At 44.6% G+C, this 14,532-nt stretch overlaps 1 protein-coding gene across 15 annotated transcripts in view; it reads right to left on the bottom strand.

Annotated features, from left to right (window-relative positions):
• sox5 (SRY-box transcription factor 5) overlaps positions 1 to 14,532 on the bottom strand; it is a 232,718-nt gene that overhangs the window by 59,489 nt on the left and 158,697 nt on the right. For all 15 annotated transcript variants that reach the window (XM_051391850.1, XM_051391851.1, XM_051391853.1 and 12 more), the window contains one exon: positions 11,179 to 11,401. In XM_051391850.1, the coding sequence (XP_051247810.1) occupies positions 11,179 to 11,401 (223 nt within the window). The remainder of the gene's footprint in view (positions 1 to 11,178; positions 11,402 to 14,532) is intronic.

Below are 14,532 nucleotides of genomic sequence, written 5' to 3'. Positions count from 1 at the left end.
AATCAAGTCAAGATTAAAGGGCTATTCAAGCAAATTAGTATTTTACTTTAATTAGGTTAGGGTTCTAAGAGTCACAGTTAAAAAAGAATAGTCAAAATCGAAGCAGAAGAGACATTAAGATATATCAAGACTTGCCCAAGGTCCCAACCCTAGCTTAAGATAACCCTGGTGACATCTTCAAGGTTATTTTATTTTTATTTTCTTTGGAAAGCCCCTCCTCCGGAGCCACAGAAGACATTATACAACTGTTGCAGTGCCATTTGTAAACTTACAATTTATTTAAACTGTTTCAAAAACATCTCCACAATTTTAAAAGTGTTAAAATAAAAAAACAACAACAAACAGAATACAATTCTACAATTAGCCCTCTTTAAATGATGGACTCTAGTTGTCTAGGTGAGTCTATTGCAACTCTGACTATGTACTAATGATCACTGTAGTATCATATCATAATGCCCCTTTTATAGCCACTGACTGTGATGTTTTGGAAAGGCTACAGAAACACACACCTGGGTTACAGACAAGACTGGCGTACAGCAGCTGATTTGCTTTGTCGGTATTACAATGAGCCAAGAGCCCTGTGTTTGTGTGTGTGTACAAGTGCACATTGCCCTGTGTGTGCACGCTTGCATCTGAGTGTGCGTATGTTTGGATGTTTGAATATGTGTGTGTCTGTGTGTGTGTGTGTGTGTGTGTGTGTGTGTGTGTGTGTAGGTGACAGCTCCAGCCCCAAACTGACTGGCATCTGGCGGTGGCAGTTGTTTTAACAGCTGAGCTGACAGCATTAATCCGAACGCACCCAAATCAAAAGGAGACAACACCTGTTCACTGCTCCTGAGCCCAGCCGAGGAAGAGACGAGGGAGGGAAGGAGGAGGGAGAGAAAGACGGAGAGCGAAGTATGAATGGAGGCAGGGAGTGAAAGAGATGGAGGGGGAGTGATTAGAAGCAGGTGGAGAGAGTGATGGGGGACAAAGAGAGGTGGGAGGAGAAGGATGGAGAGAAGGTGGCAGAGAAGAGAAATGGAAGCGAGGACAGGGCAAGGATGGAAAGCAAGGGATGAGAGGGAGAAAAGAGAGAAGAGGGAAGGATGAGGTAGGAGAAAAGGAGGGGAGGGGAGGGGGGCGGATGAGAGTGGGCACGCTGCCAGGCAACACACACACGGCACTCTTTCCCCTGAGCGAAGCGGAAAGGGGCAGTGGGCCAAACGAGGAGGGAGGGGTGAAAACAGAGGGAAGGGAGGGGAGAGGTGAATGGATGGATAGAGGGATCCCACAGGGAGAGAGAGAGAAGGACGGCTAGAGAGAGGAGGAAAAGGGGGGTGGGTGGGTGCGGACAGAGAAATACAGCAGCGATCTATCCAGAGGAGCATCAGAGCTCTGACATGAGTGGCTGGTGATGGCCGCTCTGCTAGCCAAGCTGGAGCGAAGGAAAAGAATGCAGCGGGAGTGAAGGAGGGGGGTGTGGATAGAGGCTGCTGGGGGGATGCTTGTCTCCCAACATCTGGCTCAAATAAGGCTGGGCCGCACTGTGGGCTCGGGGTCGCGACCCCTGAGGCTGACAACACAGACACCACCACTTCATCTGCGGGACCCGCCCTCTGACCAGCCGGCCAGGGGTTAATTAATATAGACCCTGTGGCTTCAAAGACTGACACAGTGACTGGCTGACGGACCGGCTGAGTGACTGCCTCTGTGGCTGACTGAATGGAAGTCTGAGTAGCTACAAGACGGAGTAGCTGAGTGGCTGACTTCCTGGCAAGCTCACGAGCGCACTGTAGGACTGGCTTCCTTGCTAGCTGACTGGCTGACATATTGAAAGACTGAGTGACTGAGTAACTAGCTGACTGACTTGTTGTGCTCTGAATGACTGTAGTGCTAAAGCTACACAACAGTATGTGCACCACCTTGATATCTGTCATGCAAGAGGGAGCGGAAAGAGTAAGGGTGGCCCGTGGGTGGTGATTACGTGGATTGCTGGCATGCGTCCATTCGCTATCCCTGATGCATCATGGGTAGCTGTGGCTCCTCGGTCAGGTCACACAGGCTGGTGCGTTCGTCATCATGAGTGGGGCGACATACTGTATATGCGTGTTTTTACTGCCGTGTGTGCAGACAATCTAGAGCTATGCAGTGATACACACCAACCCCCCATGCCTCCACTCAGGCTGTTAAAGCCCCTTTACATCCATGTCAGGCCTTAAATCCTGCGCTGGACGCTGCTGACATTGGTGATAGCGGACTACAGCTCTGATGCTTTCACATGTGTGTTGGAGCTGAGAAGTAAAATTGTGTTAAGCAGATTGTGCTACTTTGTATACAAGCCTACATGGATTATAGAGGGGAAACTGGGGTGTAGTCTGTCACACATACATATTAACATGCAGTATATGGCATTTAAGGCACATACAGACTTGCCTATGCATTTACTAAATAAGCACAGTACATACTGTAAGTGCATACACTGAATCTCTTGCAAAAACAGTCACAGTTAATAAGCTCTAACACAGAGCTTACTTAAAAGTCTATTTAAAGTCCATTATAGCCGATAGTAAGCTTACATGCTGCCATGAAAGTGTAGATGTTGCACCTACAGTATAGGACCTGTTCATGTAGGTCACATAAACACGGGCAAATGCAGGCATACAGTGTATACATTCTGTAGATGTACAAATGCATCACAATAGGTAAAGTCACTTCAGAAATTTGCTTGTATATAATCATGCTGCTGTGCCTGGAGTCGGTGTGTTTAGCCTGGTTGATTTGCTTATGTTTTACTAATGCAAAGATCGTCTCATTAAAGCTAGTTCCTGTGTTGGTTTCTGGTGCCTGTACATTGAGTCATGGAACAAACATTAACGTTTAAGAAACTGAAGAAGCTAGTGAAAGTCTTTAAGTAGGTAGACACGTGGGTTAGCTGAACATGTAAACCTGTGAAATGTACAGACAGGCAAGTAATACTTTTGAATATATAGAAGGAATAATGTTTGAAATAAGCAATGAATAATGAATGAAGAAGCTTTTTCCTCTGGAAATTAACAAATGCTTAGCTAACTTAACTCTGACTAATATAACAGCTCTAGCATTTTCCCTATGATTAGGACCGAATTACATAGTTCTTTCCAGAAAACGTCCCAGGAAACTATAAGGACCCGTAAAATAAAGCGTTACCAATTGTTCCAATTGACTCTAAAAACTATTAAAAGTCATGAATTCATTAGCTATGAACAACTTCCACCTATTTCGTCCTTCATTCAAAGTTAACTTAGAAATGCCTCCATGCACACTAACTATAACATTTGCATGTTAATAGAAATGTCTGGAAAGCTCACAGCAAAGTGATAGCTTTTTATATCTTGCTATGGCACAATGTCAAGATGAAAAATCAAGCATTTCATTCCAAAATGCAACATCCACCTACTCACAAAAGTAACTGCTGGCATGTCAGTAAACTGCTTAATGGAAGATCGATGAAAGTTATCTGCTAACTTGATGATTCTTTTTACAAAGTAAAAATGTTTGAGGGTGCAGTCCTCTGGCCTTTTAAGAACTGGTTGAACTCCAAGCAGCAAATGCTTTTTCCACAATGTTTCTCAGAGTCGTTTTGTTGCTTAAGTGCCCCAGTGAAAAGTTTTAAGATTTTTGAGCTGCATTTCATATCCTTTTGATAACGTAATTGAGGGACAAATGAAAGTCGGCGCACTTTACACAAAACTCATTCATCTTGCAGCCATTTTGCAGCATAAAAACATTCCTCTGTCTCTCCATGGGAATGGGAGAAAAGACCAAGAAAGGAAAATCACAGAAAAGAAGGAAAAAACAACAGGGCGTGCAAATGAAGAGAGTTTATGAGAAAGCTGAATAGATAAATCATGGATTCCACTGATTTGGTCATGGGACATGGCGCTGAATGGAAGTGAATGGGCGGATGCCAAAACACTGGGGCCTGTCTAATATTTGGGAGTCAGTGACAGGAGGCCTTTATGCGGGACAGTCTGACTCACACAAATACACACTCACACACCAAAACATATTCATATGATGCGCATAACACACAGGAAATGAACAAATGCATTCTTAACGCAAAGAAATGTCCTCCTTACCTACCTTATCACCAGATATCAACGCACACAAAAATACACACGCATGCACATACACACAGTGTACTGTAGGACAGTCAAATTGTGTGTGGGTCACAATAGCTAAGCTATGGAAGCCCTGGCTGATTCATGAACCTCAGGCCTTTGTCCTTAACTTAATGCAACGCCGGGAGGCCAATAACACACACAGACACACACACACCATCAGGAAAACCACAGGACCCTCTCTCCTCTCTCTAAGCCCCTTTATGCTCATGTATTGGACAAAAGCTGGGGCACTGCTTTTCCCCAAAAACACACACACACACACACACACACACACACACACACACACACACACACACACACACACTCACGCACGCACACACACTATTCATCTCCTTAATATCGCTCATATGGACTAGGAAGAATGGTAGAAAGGAGTTTCATCCCCACTGATTGTCTCGTGCAAGACTGGAGAGAGAATGCCACGTTGAAAAGCAGACGCAAAACAATTCAATAAGAAAAGTGACTTGAATGCGCCTTTCATCGAGCCAACAATGGCCGGCCCCACAATAGGCCTCAGGTTCGCCCCATGACGTTGCCTGTTTCTCATGCCACAAAAGGAAAAAATACCCCTCCGAATTGACTCGATTTGAGTTGTGAGCCATGTCCATGATGATTTTTCCCCTGTCTACTACAAACGCGGCAAAGATAACTGACACAATGACACTCAGGATAACTGGAAAGAACAATAAATAAAAAAGGAATGGAAATTTCTTAAATAAGAAACTCTTTGCTTGCTTCAAAGTGAGTTATATTTGTGCAAAGGATGCCAATGCTTTTTCAATGTTGGAATGTCTGAATCTAACTGAAGGTTTTCTTTTTTCGCTACAGAGGAATAAAAAAACAACACAAGGAGTTCAAATCTTCTTAGTAAGAGGTTAAAGGCAGAGTTAGTCTCATAAGCATGATGTCAACTTCTCTTTAGCGAATGCTGACCATGTACTTAGAGGCCTTTAATTGGCGAACAGGACAAAATCTTGCCTTTTCTCTCTCTCGCCTGAACTGAACTGCAGTGAATTAGAAAAAAAACAATTCTCTCTTTCAACGTCCCCCCTCTGTTTCATTTCATTCGCCTTCCTTTTCCCAGCAGAAGAAGAATGATCGCGACAAACAATGGCTGTGAGAGTCCTGCTGCACTTCATGTTAATTTATACAACTAACTAATTACCGACAAAGGGTGGAAATCACATAAAGACGTTCGCCCGCTCCCACGCTAGGCCTGTGAACCTGCTGCTCTATGTGTGTGTGTGTGTGTGTGTGTGTGTGTGTCTCTGTGTGTGTGTGTGTGTCTGTGTGTGTACAAATTCCCCTTAGGGATATGTGCTTAAAAGTCGCAGGTCCATGTGATGACTTGCAAGGGTTCTATATGCTATTGTTGATGTTTATAGTGTGTGTGCATGTGTGCATGTGTTTGACATAACCCCCCAGATAGCAGAGCGGTGGAAGGATTAAGCGAAGTAAAGGAGGGGGTGGACTGATGGACGGATGAACGAGAGACTGCCTCGATCCCTCCACTTCTCCGGCTCTTTTTACCCTCCCTTTCTTTCTCTCTCCCCTTCTTCTTGGCAGAATGTATCCGCCCTTCCCATTGTCACCCATTGGAGTGTACGGAGGCGTGAGTGAGCTCCGGCCACTGTGTGCTTGTGTGGCACAATGGCCTTGCCTAAGTGCTGTCCTATAAAATGCCTCAGTGCTCTCTAAAAGCAAGCCCTGGATTCCCTCCCTGCCTTGAAAATAGATGAAGTGCTGTGCGTGCATGTGTGAGGGTGTGTGTATGTGTGTGTGTGTGTGTGTGTGTGTGTGTGTGTGTGTGTGTTGTGTGACATCTGTCATTGAGTTGGCATTTTCAGTATGGAAACCAGTGCCTTGGAGCAGCGAGTACGCTCAGCCATAAAAACACCATTCTGGTTGACCTCAAGGTTGCCAGCAAGGCTGTAAACCTGTGTGTGCGCGCGAGGCTGTATGTGAGTGTGTCTCTTGTTTCACTGCACGCGTGTGTCCAGATCAAGGCTTAGAAGTATAGAGGCCGGGGTCTGACCCAAGAGCTGCACCCTGGCTCAGTAAAACAAGAGTATTGCCATTTGTTGCCCCAGACAACGCCACCACAAGTGACCACCAAAGCCTCATCATCGAGCTCAGTGTAAAATTGTTCACATAGCAGTGGCAATCATTTTGTCAAACAGGATGTCAGTTTACAAAATATGTGTCATAATAAATAAAGAAAAAGAAATAAATCAATCAGGCATTAAAAAAAGGAACTGTGATGACATTAATGCATTTTAAATTGCTGCTGGATCAATAACAATTTAAATCATAGGTTAAAAAGCGTTGACACTCTGAGCTTAAAAAACTTTTTTCTGCATGTGAAGTGATGCGTCATTAAAACATAAATGCATCGTGAACTGCACACTGCCCCACATCATTTAGACCAAATGCTACGTCTCAAGGTTGTGTTTATTCCTGTTTACAGCAGAGGTTACACTAGAAAAAGAGAAAACATGAAAAGTCCCAGAGGCCATGGAGCCCCAGCGACGGGTAGCTGTAGCTGGGGTAGCAGAGGGTCAACAGACGGGTCCAGTGATGGAGCTCAGCTGGCACTTAATGTGAGCCACTTACAGTCAAAGCTGCCATAGAGAGAGGGAAGGAGCAAGAGGACAGGAGAAGAGAGGAGAAGAGAGGAGAGGAGGAATGAGGCTGAGTGTCTGGTGAAAGTCCAGGGCAGGGGAGGCACCACTCCAGGGGCCGAGAGGAACATCTGTGCCCCATTTAGTGATGTTTCTCCTTTTAATTCCCCTCGTTTTTCTTCTCTTCCATTTTGTAGTTTATAATCTCATTCTATCTATCTATCTATCTGTGTCTGTCTGTCTGTCTGTCTGTCTGTCTGTCTGTCTGTCTGTCTGTCTGTCTTTCTTAGGCGCAGGTCTGTTTTCCCACTGCTGGGCTAATAGATTATCACTAGGCCTTGCTCTGTGGCACAGGGGTCACAAGGGGTTAAATGGCAAGTCCAAGGGAACTGTCCAGGTGTGTGTGTGTGTGTTCATCTGTACAGGTATGTGTGTGTGCATGTGTGCACTTGTGCAGCCATCTCTCTTGGGTTTTAGCTCCGGCTCTCCTCTCGACCCCGCGCCTCCCGCAACGCTCTGCACTCTGCTCTCATTATTCCACGTAATGACACACACACACACTCCAGCACGAGCCGCTCGCCCTGGCCGCCTCTCGCCTCGGGTCCAGACAGACACACACACACACACACACACACACACAGACACACACAGACACACACACACACACACACACATAAACACATGCACACACACAAGGCAGTGTCATGGCATTCTTATCTTCGCTGTTCTCCCTGTCGCTCCTGAAGAATTTATTAAAGGTGGCAGGCTAGTGGTTTGTGTGTGCGTCCGCACATATATGTACTGGTGTGTGTGAGTGAGTGTGTATCTCCAGGGTAGCAGGTGGCCGGTAGAGTAAGACAGGAGATGAATGGAGAGAGCAGGAGAGCGGTGGAGCATGGTTGGGCCAGGCCATGGGGGACAACATGGCTAGTCATTTATTAGAGGCCAACACACACACACACACACACACACACACACACACCTTGCATGCATGCAGCCAAATGCAATCCTCCCCATAAAACACACACGTGTGCGTGCACATTCTGTCACAAATGCATATGCAAATACACACACACACACACAAGCATACATGCTCCCAAAGGCTTAAACAGCACACACACACATACTGACCTAGTATCTACCACTCTCCATTCATCTAGCCTAAGTAGAGCAACACTAGCCACAGACACAAAACTATATCTTTCAAACTTAAGCCATACTTGTGTGCATGATTGTGTGTGTGTGTGTCTGTGTGATGTGTAGCTCAGGGCTTGCCTTCGTTAAGTCAAGCTTCTCATTCTGTTTCGCGATGTTTATCGTTTTCTGACCCATTTTGTGTCTTTGGCCCCTTGTTCACATCCCTCCTGGTGTTAATGTTCCTACACTCGAAGTGTGTGTGTGTGTGTGTGTGTGTGTCATTGATCCAGCTGGAAGCAGTGCATGAGCTTGTGTGTAGAGAGAGAGAGAGAGAGAGAGAGAGAGAGAGAGAGAGAGACAGAGAGAGAGAGCAGTAATATTCCAGGCCTTTCATAATGATTAAAGCCTTCATTAAATTTTCATCCCAACCTGCTGTTTGCTGCTAATGGCCTTTGTGAGCCACACAGCCAAACAATAGCTAGCCGGGCACAGAAAAGGGATTTCTATCTCGCGTTCAATACCGCCCCTCGTCGTTTCTCTCCCCCCTCTTCCCCTCTCCATTTGCCTCTGCTTCTCTTCATCTTTTCTCAGCATCCCTTTTCTTCCTTTACTCTCTTTTCTTTCTTCCATTCTCTCTTGCTTGGCCTGGGTTTTTGTGTGTGTGTGTGTGTGTGTGTGTGTGTGTGTGTGTGTGTGTGTGTGTGTGTGTGTGTGTGTGTGTGTGTGTGTGTGTGATGGGTCTGGAGGCACTGAGGCCTTTTGTTAGCGCGTTTCATTTAAACGTAGGGCAGATAATGCTCCGGGTTGGTTTGGATGCCACACCACTGTGGCACTCTGCTAATGGGGGTCTGTGAAGACACTACTCTTTCTCGCCTTCACTCTCCTCTTCCTCCTTCTGTCTTTCCTTCTCCCTCTCTCTTCCTCCTTCTCCCTCTCTCTCTCTGCAATGGCTGACTCATAAAGATCCATTATTGTTGTTTTTTTCCTGTGCAGCCAGTTCATGAGGTCCAGTGAAGCAGTGAACAACCCAAAACGCACCTCAATTACAGCTCAGCTCGACAAACAGCCCAGTTTTTTTTCTTTCTTTCTCTCTCTCTCTCTCTTTTTTTTAGTAAAATGTGCCACAACAGGCCTCTCTATTGACTGGTACAAAAACAACCAGACGGCGAGAGCTGACCAGCAGTCTCGGCCGCTTTGAAAACCTTACAGAAAAGCCTGGAAAATAAGGTTAGCACATCGCAGCTTGAAATGAAAGCCTGTTGATGTACTGTCGGAGCACAAACACACACGCACGCCTGAACACCTACACTTAAAAGACAAATACACACTGCACAGCTGCACTGTTCTTTCACCTTTTGGGCACGGGCTGGATACTGCATACAGACATGTTTGAATAGAAATCTTAGCACACAGCAGTGGTGGATTTAGAAGTGGAAGGGAAAGTATGGACGTGTATAAGAAGGTCTAGTGGTTGTGAGAGCATGCATCTGCTTTAGAGGTCTTTAGAGGTGCACTTAGGCTGTGAGGAACCAAGAACAAATTGTTGGACCTGGTTGCAATTAAGTCTAATAAGTTCAGGTAGGGTCTCTGGTCTGTGTGTTAATATGTCTTATACCCAAGGGGATCCAAATGGATTTGAGCGTACTAGTATAGCAGAGTAAAGTTGGTAGTAAATTGTGAATATAAACGGTTTAGGCTACAGTTTGTCAGGAAATAAATGCTCCTCAAGACCCAAGCTAAATCCCCGTTCTGCCTGACACCTGCTGAGTAAGATGAAGGGGGTTAACCCCGGAGTTAGCATTAACTTCGACCCCGGAGCGGAAATCAAAATGTCCCCTGTGCTTCACCACCATGGTCTGGAAGCTGAAGCAGGAACCATGTTATCTCATAATCACTGCAGGAGAAGATATTCAAGGAAATGTGTGCAATTACTGTACATGACAAATGGAATTTGAATCACAAATAGTAAAATGGTTGGTCAGTTATGATCTACAGTCCAGCTGACTACAGAGAGTTTTATTGTTGGTGCAGGAGGTGAAAACAGGCCTTTCAATTATTTCTACAAATTAGTCTTTAAAGCTTAGCAACAGATTATTGTTTGAATTAGTGTTAATTACTTTATTTGTTAAGAGATTATTATTATTATTATTATTATATTGTTGATGTTTTAGATCGTGGCTGCTTGTTAGTTGATGGCTGCTGCTGTTGTTGGTGTTGTCTCTCTATTATGGTCTGTTCGGCTGTGCTCAGGTGGCCTTCAAATTGGATATCTACACAAAAATGTTTTTATGGAAATTGGGTTTGTGTCGATTTACCAAAGGTCCATTTTTGACTGCTTTGCTGAACTACCCTTGAGCAAGGCAGTGAATCCCTGCTAGCTTCAGGTACCTGTCAAATGTTTTGACACTGACGTCTCTGTGTAGCATACAACATATATCTCCACCAATAAAGCACAAAGTTATTTATATTATCCCATCAGATGGACACCTGTTGGTAATCTCTTTAACACATTATCACTATCACATGCATTTCATAGTGACTTAAGCTCCCATTTATCTGCCCAATATATCTGTCCAATAGAAATTAGACTTGGCCATAGGCTAATTTTATCCCTTGACTCCAACTGTTAGCCCAAGGCTAAACTTGTGAAAGAAATGCGGGGCTAATCGAGCTAAGCTATGTAGACTTTGGAAAAAATCTGGTTTAGTCTTTTCAACAGTGTGAGAAATCTTTGAGAGATCATTATCCCAAAGGTTACAAAGGTAGTATGGAAGGCGATAAGATGTATTTAAACCTTATTAAGCAGTAACAAATCTAAATGTGAGTGTCCCTCCCTTGAAATAAAAGCTGGGAAACATTTGTCGAAAGCTGTTAAGATATCCAAGAGTGTTTGCAGGCTTGTCACACACTCAAACTAACACTACACATACATGCACGCACGCGCGCACACACACACACTCTTCTTATTTGTCAGGTTGTGATAAATATGCAAAGCATGGTGGACAATAGGCCCAAACAGCTGATGCTGTCTGTCTGTGAGCTGGAAAAACAAAGGCTTGCCTCTCATCTGAATGTGTATGGGTTCATAACAGAGAGAGAGGGAGAGAGAGAGAGAGAGAGAGAGAGAGAGACGTAGAGAAAACAAGACAGAAAGACAGAAGAAGAAGAGAGAAAGGACAACAGAGTGTGATAAAAGAGCGGCACACAGCCAGAGATATGGCGAGGAGTTGCAGATCACACATCTGGCCGCACAAGCGTCCCCTTTCATCACTGACCTTCTGGCTCGTTCTTGATCAGCTCCTCCATCTTGCGTTGTTTCAGTGTGTCCACCACGTCTGCCAGGCTGCCCTTGCGTCTCTCAGGGGTCCCGAGGGTACCCGTGGCCGAGCCCCCGTCACTGCAGGGCCGCCCCCCGCCTCCGCCTTCCTCTTTGCCCGGTGAGGTAGCATTGTGCTGGGGGTAAGGGCTCAGAGAGCTCCCCTTAGTGATGTCTTGCTCCTGGAGGAAAGGAGGAGAGGAAAAGGAAGAGATTATTAGATTTAAAAAATTAACAAACTATGGAAGAAAAAAGGGAGGAGGAGGTGGGGGAGGAGCTGGCATAGACCCACTCATTATCTCCATCCTTCTCTCCATCTCCCTTTCTCATAACTCAATGCGACCAACTGTCATCCCTGGCCAGTTATCTCAAGTTAGGGCATACTTCTTCTTCTTCTCTCCCACATCCTCTGGAATCTGCATTTGACTGACTTGGAGGTACTTGACAGAACGAGCACATGAAACAACCGCAAAAGACTCCGCACACTCTTAGAGTCACACTAACTCTTCATTACAAAGCCTTCAACAGCTCGGCTTTGAGGGACGTCCAGCGATACTGTACCAAATCTCAAGCCCAAGTTTCAGCGCTGCACTACTTTTGTCCAAGGATTCGTGACAATTAATGCTGAGGATGCAACTCCATCAAATCACAAAAAAATAGATCCCTTTGCAAAAAACAAAGCTTTGGAGCGTTGTCAAATCATTTCCATAAATTCATGAAAGGACTGACAAAACAACAATCAACACGACAGCAACAAAATATAATATATACAGCTCACAGTAAGGCTCTGTGCCTTTTGCCAAGCTGTCATGATGAATAATTATCCTACTGTCTTAAGTCTAAAGTTTAGTCTTTAACACGTTAAGATTTGGACCTCAGAAAATCATAATCCTCTTATAAGTACACAAAATGTAAATTTCTTATTGTGAAAACTGTACTTTTGTAACACAAATAAGATTTCTTTGGTGTTTTTGGTTCATTAAAGGCCCCTCCCCCTTTACTAGGTTGTTTGAACTTGTTTGATCTGAAGTTTCTCGTTGCCGTGCTGTAGGTTTAAGGTGTGTAAATACGAGCATTATTTAGTGGCATCACAGAGCAATGTGGAAAATTTAAACGTCCAGCGCACATTAATACAAGTATTAATAATACAATTATTGCAAAGCAATCAATCAATTTTTGATTTTATTTTAGAAAAAAATATCAGTCGCAAATTATTAGGATCCTTAAATGTCTGGAAAATTTGTTTGGTAGAGTCCTTTAAGTTATTATTGTCTTTGAACTGATAATTTTGATAAAGTCAGGTGAATAAACAAGAAGGAAAAAACCTGACAACAGCAGCTAAACGGTAAGTAACTTGTAGTGTCTTAATCTTTGACCCAATAAAACCTGTGTTTGTTTGGCTAGTCCGCATGATAGACTTAATGACGCCTAAGCCCAATTAACAGTGACACTGAGAGGGAGGACGGCGTCAGCTTCAAGGGAGAACATGCATCTCTTTATCACACATACATGTATAGATGAACGTACATACAGTGTACATGCATTCATCTGAATTGACAGATACGCATGGCACATACATTATCCTCCGACATACGCGCACAGGTGTCTTGAGGTGTGTGTTATGCTCTTTAATTACAGAAACAAGTGAGTCAGTCAGTCTGTCAGCTCAGCTCTTTGTCGACAGGAGGGTCAATGGTCCACAGGGTTAATCTTTGGCTAATCTCACTACAATATGGAGCATGCCACCTGGGACAGTGACACACATACAGTACCTCTGTTTGTCTGTGTGTGGGTGTGCATGTGACACAGAGAGAAACAGAGAGAGATTCCAGCTGCATTAATGACATTATGGTGTATTAAGGCGGAGATAGTTTTCTAATCATTAACTCGCAGGCTGCTGGTGGAAGTGGAACTTAATACTGAGATCACAGTCCATGATGATGTCATACAGACCCCGGATGACCCCAGATTCTGTTCTTTTCTATCCTATAGGCATTTTAATATAGGCATCCATTTGAGCAGAAGAGAAAAAACTCAAGACAAGGTCTGAAATCATTTCTCTATGTTCCTCTGAGAGAACAAATCCAGGCAGAGGTTTTCAATATTGACGATGCTTTCATTGTCAGTGGCCAAACACTGTATGAGAGGTACAGCAGACCATAATCACTTTCTGTTTTCTACACTTCACTGACTCTCTCTCTCTTTGGCTCTGTGTGTTTCCACATTTTGAATAAGTCAGCACGCTCAATAATTCACTAATTCTCTCTTGGGTGTTCCTGCACGTGCATTGTAACGCAGGGACAGAGTGTGACAGCGATGATATGGCTGTAACAGCCGTATATATATGATGAGGTTACGAGGCTTCAATCAGTCGCTGCTGGGGTTTCTAACACACTGGCTGAGGGCTGTGCTGCGCTGGGGAAACTGTCTTGTGATCTTAAAGTGCTGAAAGACTTTACTCTTCTCCTCTTACCACCTGACCAAGTGATGGCTCGACCCGCTCCTGTCTTTCTTTGTTGCTTCATTTCATCCCTCACCCTCTCCCGTTCTTCAGATTAGGGAAATTCAGACTTCAAATGAGCGGCTTTGTGATTACGAGTTGCATCAGCACCGGCACGGCATGCAAATGTAACGAGACAGAGGGAGAGAGAGGAGTGCAAGTGGGTAGAAGTCAAAGAAACACAGAAGGAGCGAAAGGCAAATGAGCGAAGGAGAGAGAGGCGATGTTATTAGAGGAAATCAGAGAGAGAGGGTTGACGGAGAGATATGTGGAGAAAGAGAGAGAGAGAGAGCGAGGAAGGCAGGCATCTTGAAGGCAGCGGTCACACCTGTCACATCCCATTTATCTAATCCAGCGCCTACTTAAAACAGCCGCACTCTTTCTTTGAGAAAGATGTCGCGCAAACAAAACAAATAGAACAAGAATACGGGGAGGTAGATGGAGGGAGAGAGTGGGGGGTGGAGTCGGGGGGGTTGTCGGATCTCTTCGCCCTGTCGAAAAATCTGCCAGGGAGATGTCATCTCACTGCGTCCAACAATGAAGGTCATTTCCCAATCAAAGGGAATTAGCAGGGAGCTGTGGCTTCTTCAAAGACCTCGTAAATTAGGGCCCCTGACATTATTTATGTCAGACAGACAGCCTTATCCTGAAGGCAACTTAAATGGCTTAGGATTTTTTCAACCAGAATATAATCCATGTGCCCTGCTGACATTTTTTACCCTGGCGATTTGCAAAAGTCCAAGACAGAGGGATCAAAAAGACAAGACACAAGACAGATTCTCTATTGTGAACGAGTGCCACTCAGCTCGGCGC

Source organism: Dicentrarchus labrax, unplaced genomic scaffold (assembly GCF_905237075.1).
Source record: "Dicentrarchus labrax unplaced genomic scaffold, dlabrax2021, whole genome shotgun sequence".
Taxonomy (NCBI): domain Eukaryota; kingdom Metazoa; phylum Chordata; class Actinopteri; family Moronidae; genus Dicentrarchus; species Dicentrarchus labrax.
This window is presented reverse-complemented; position numbering and strand designations above follow the sequence as displayed.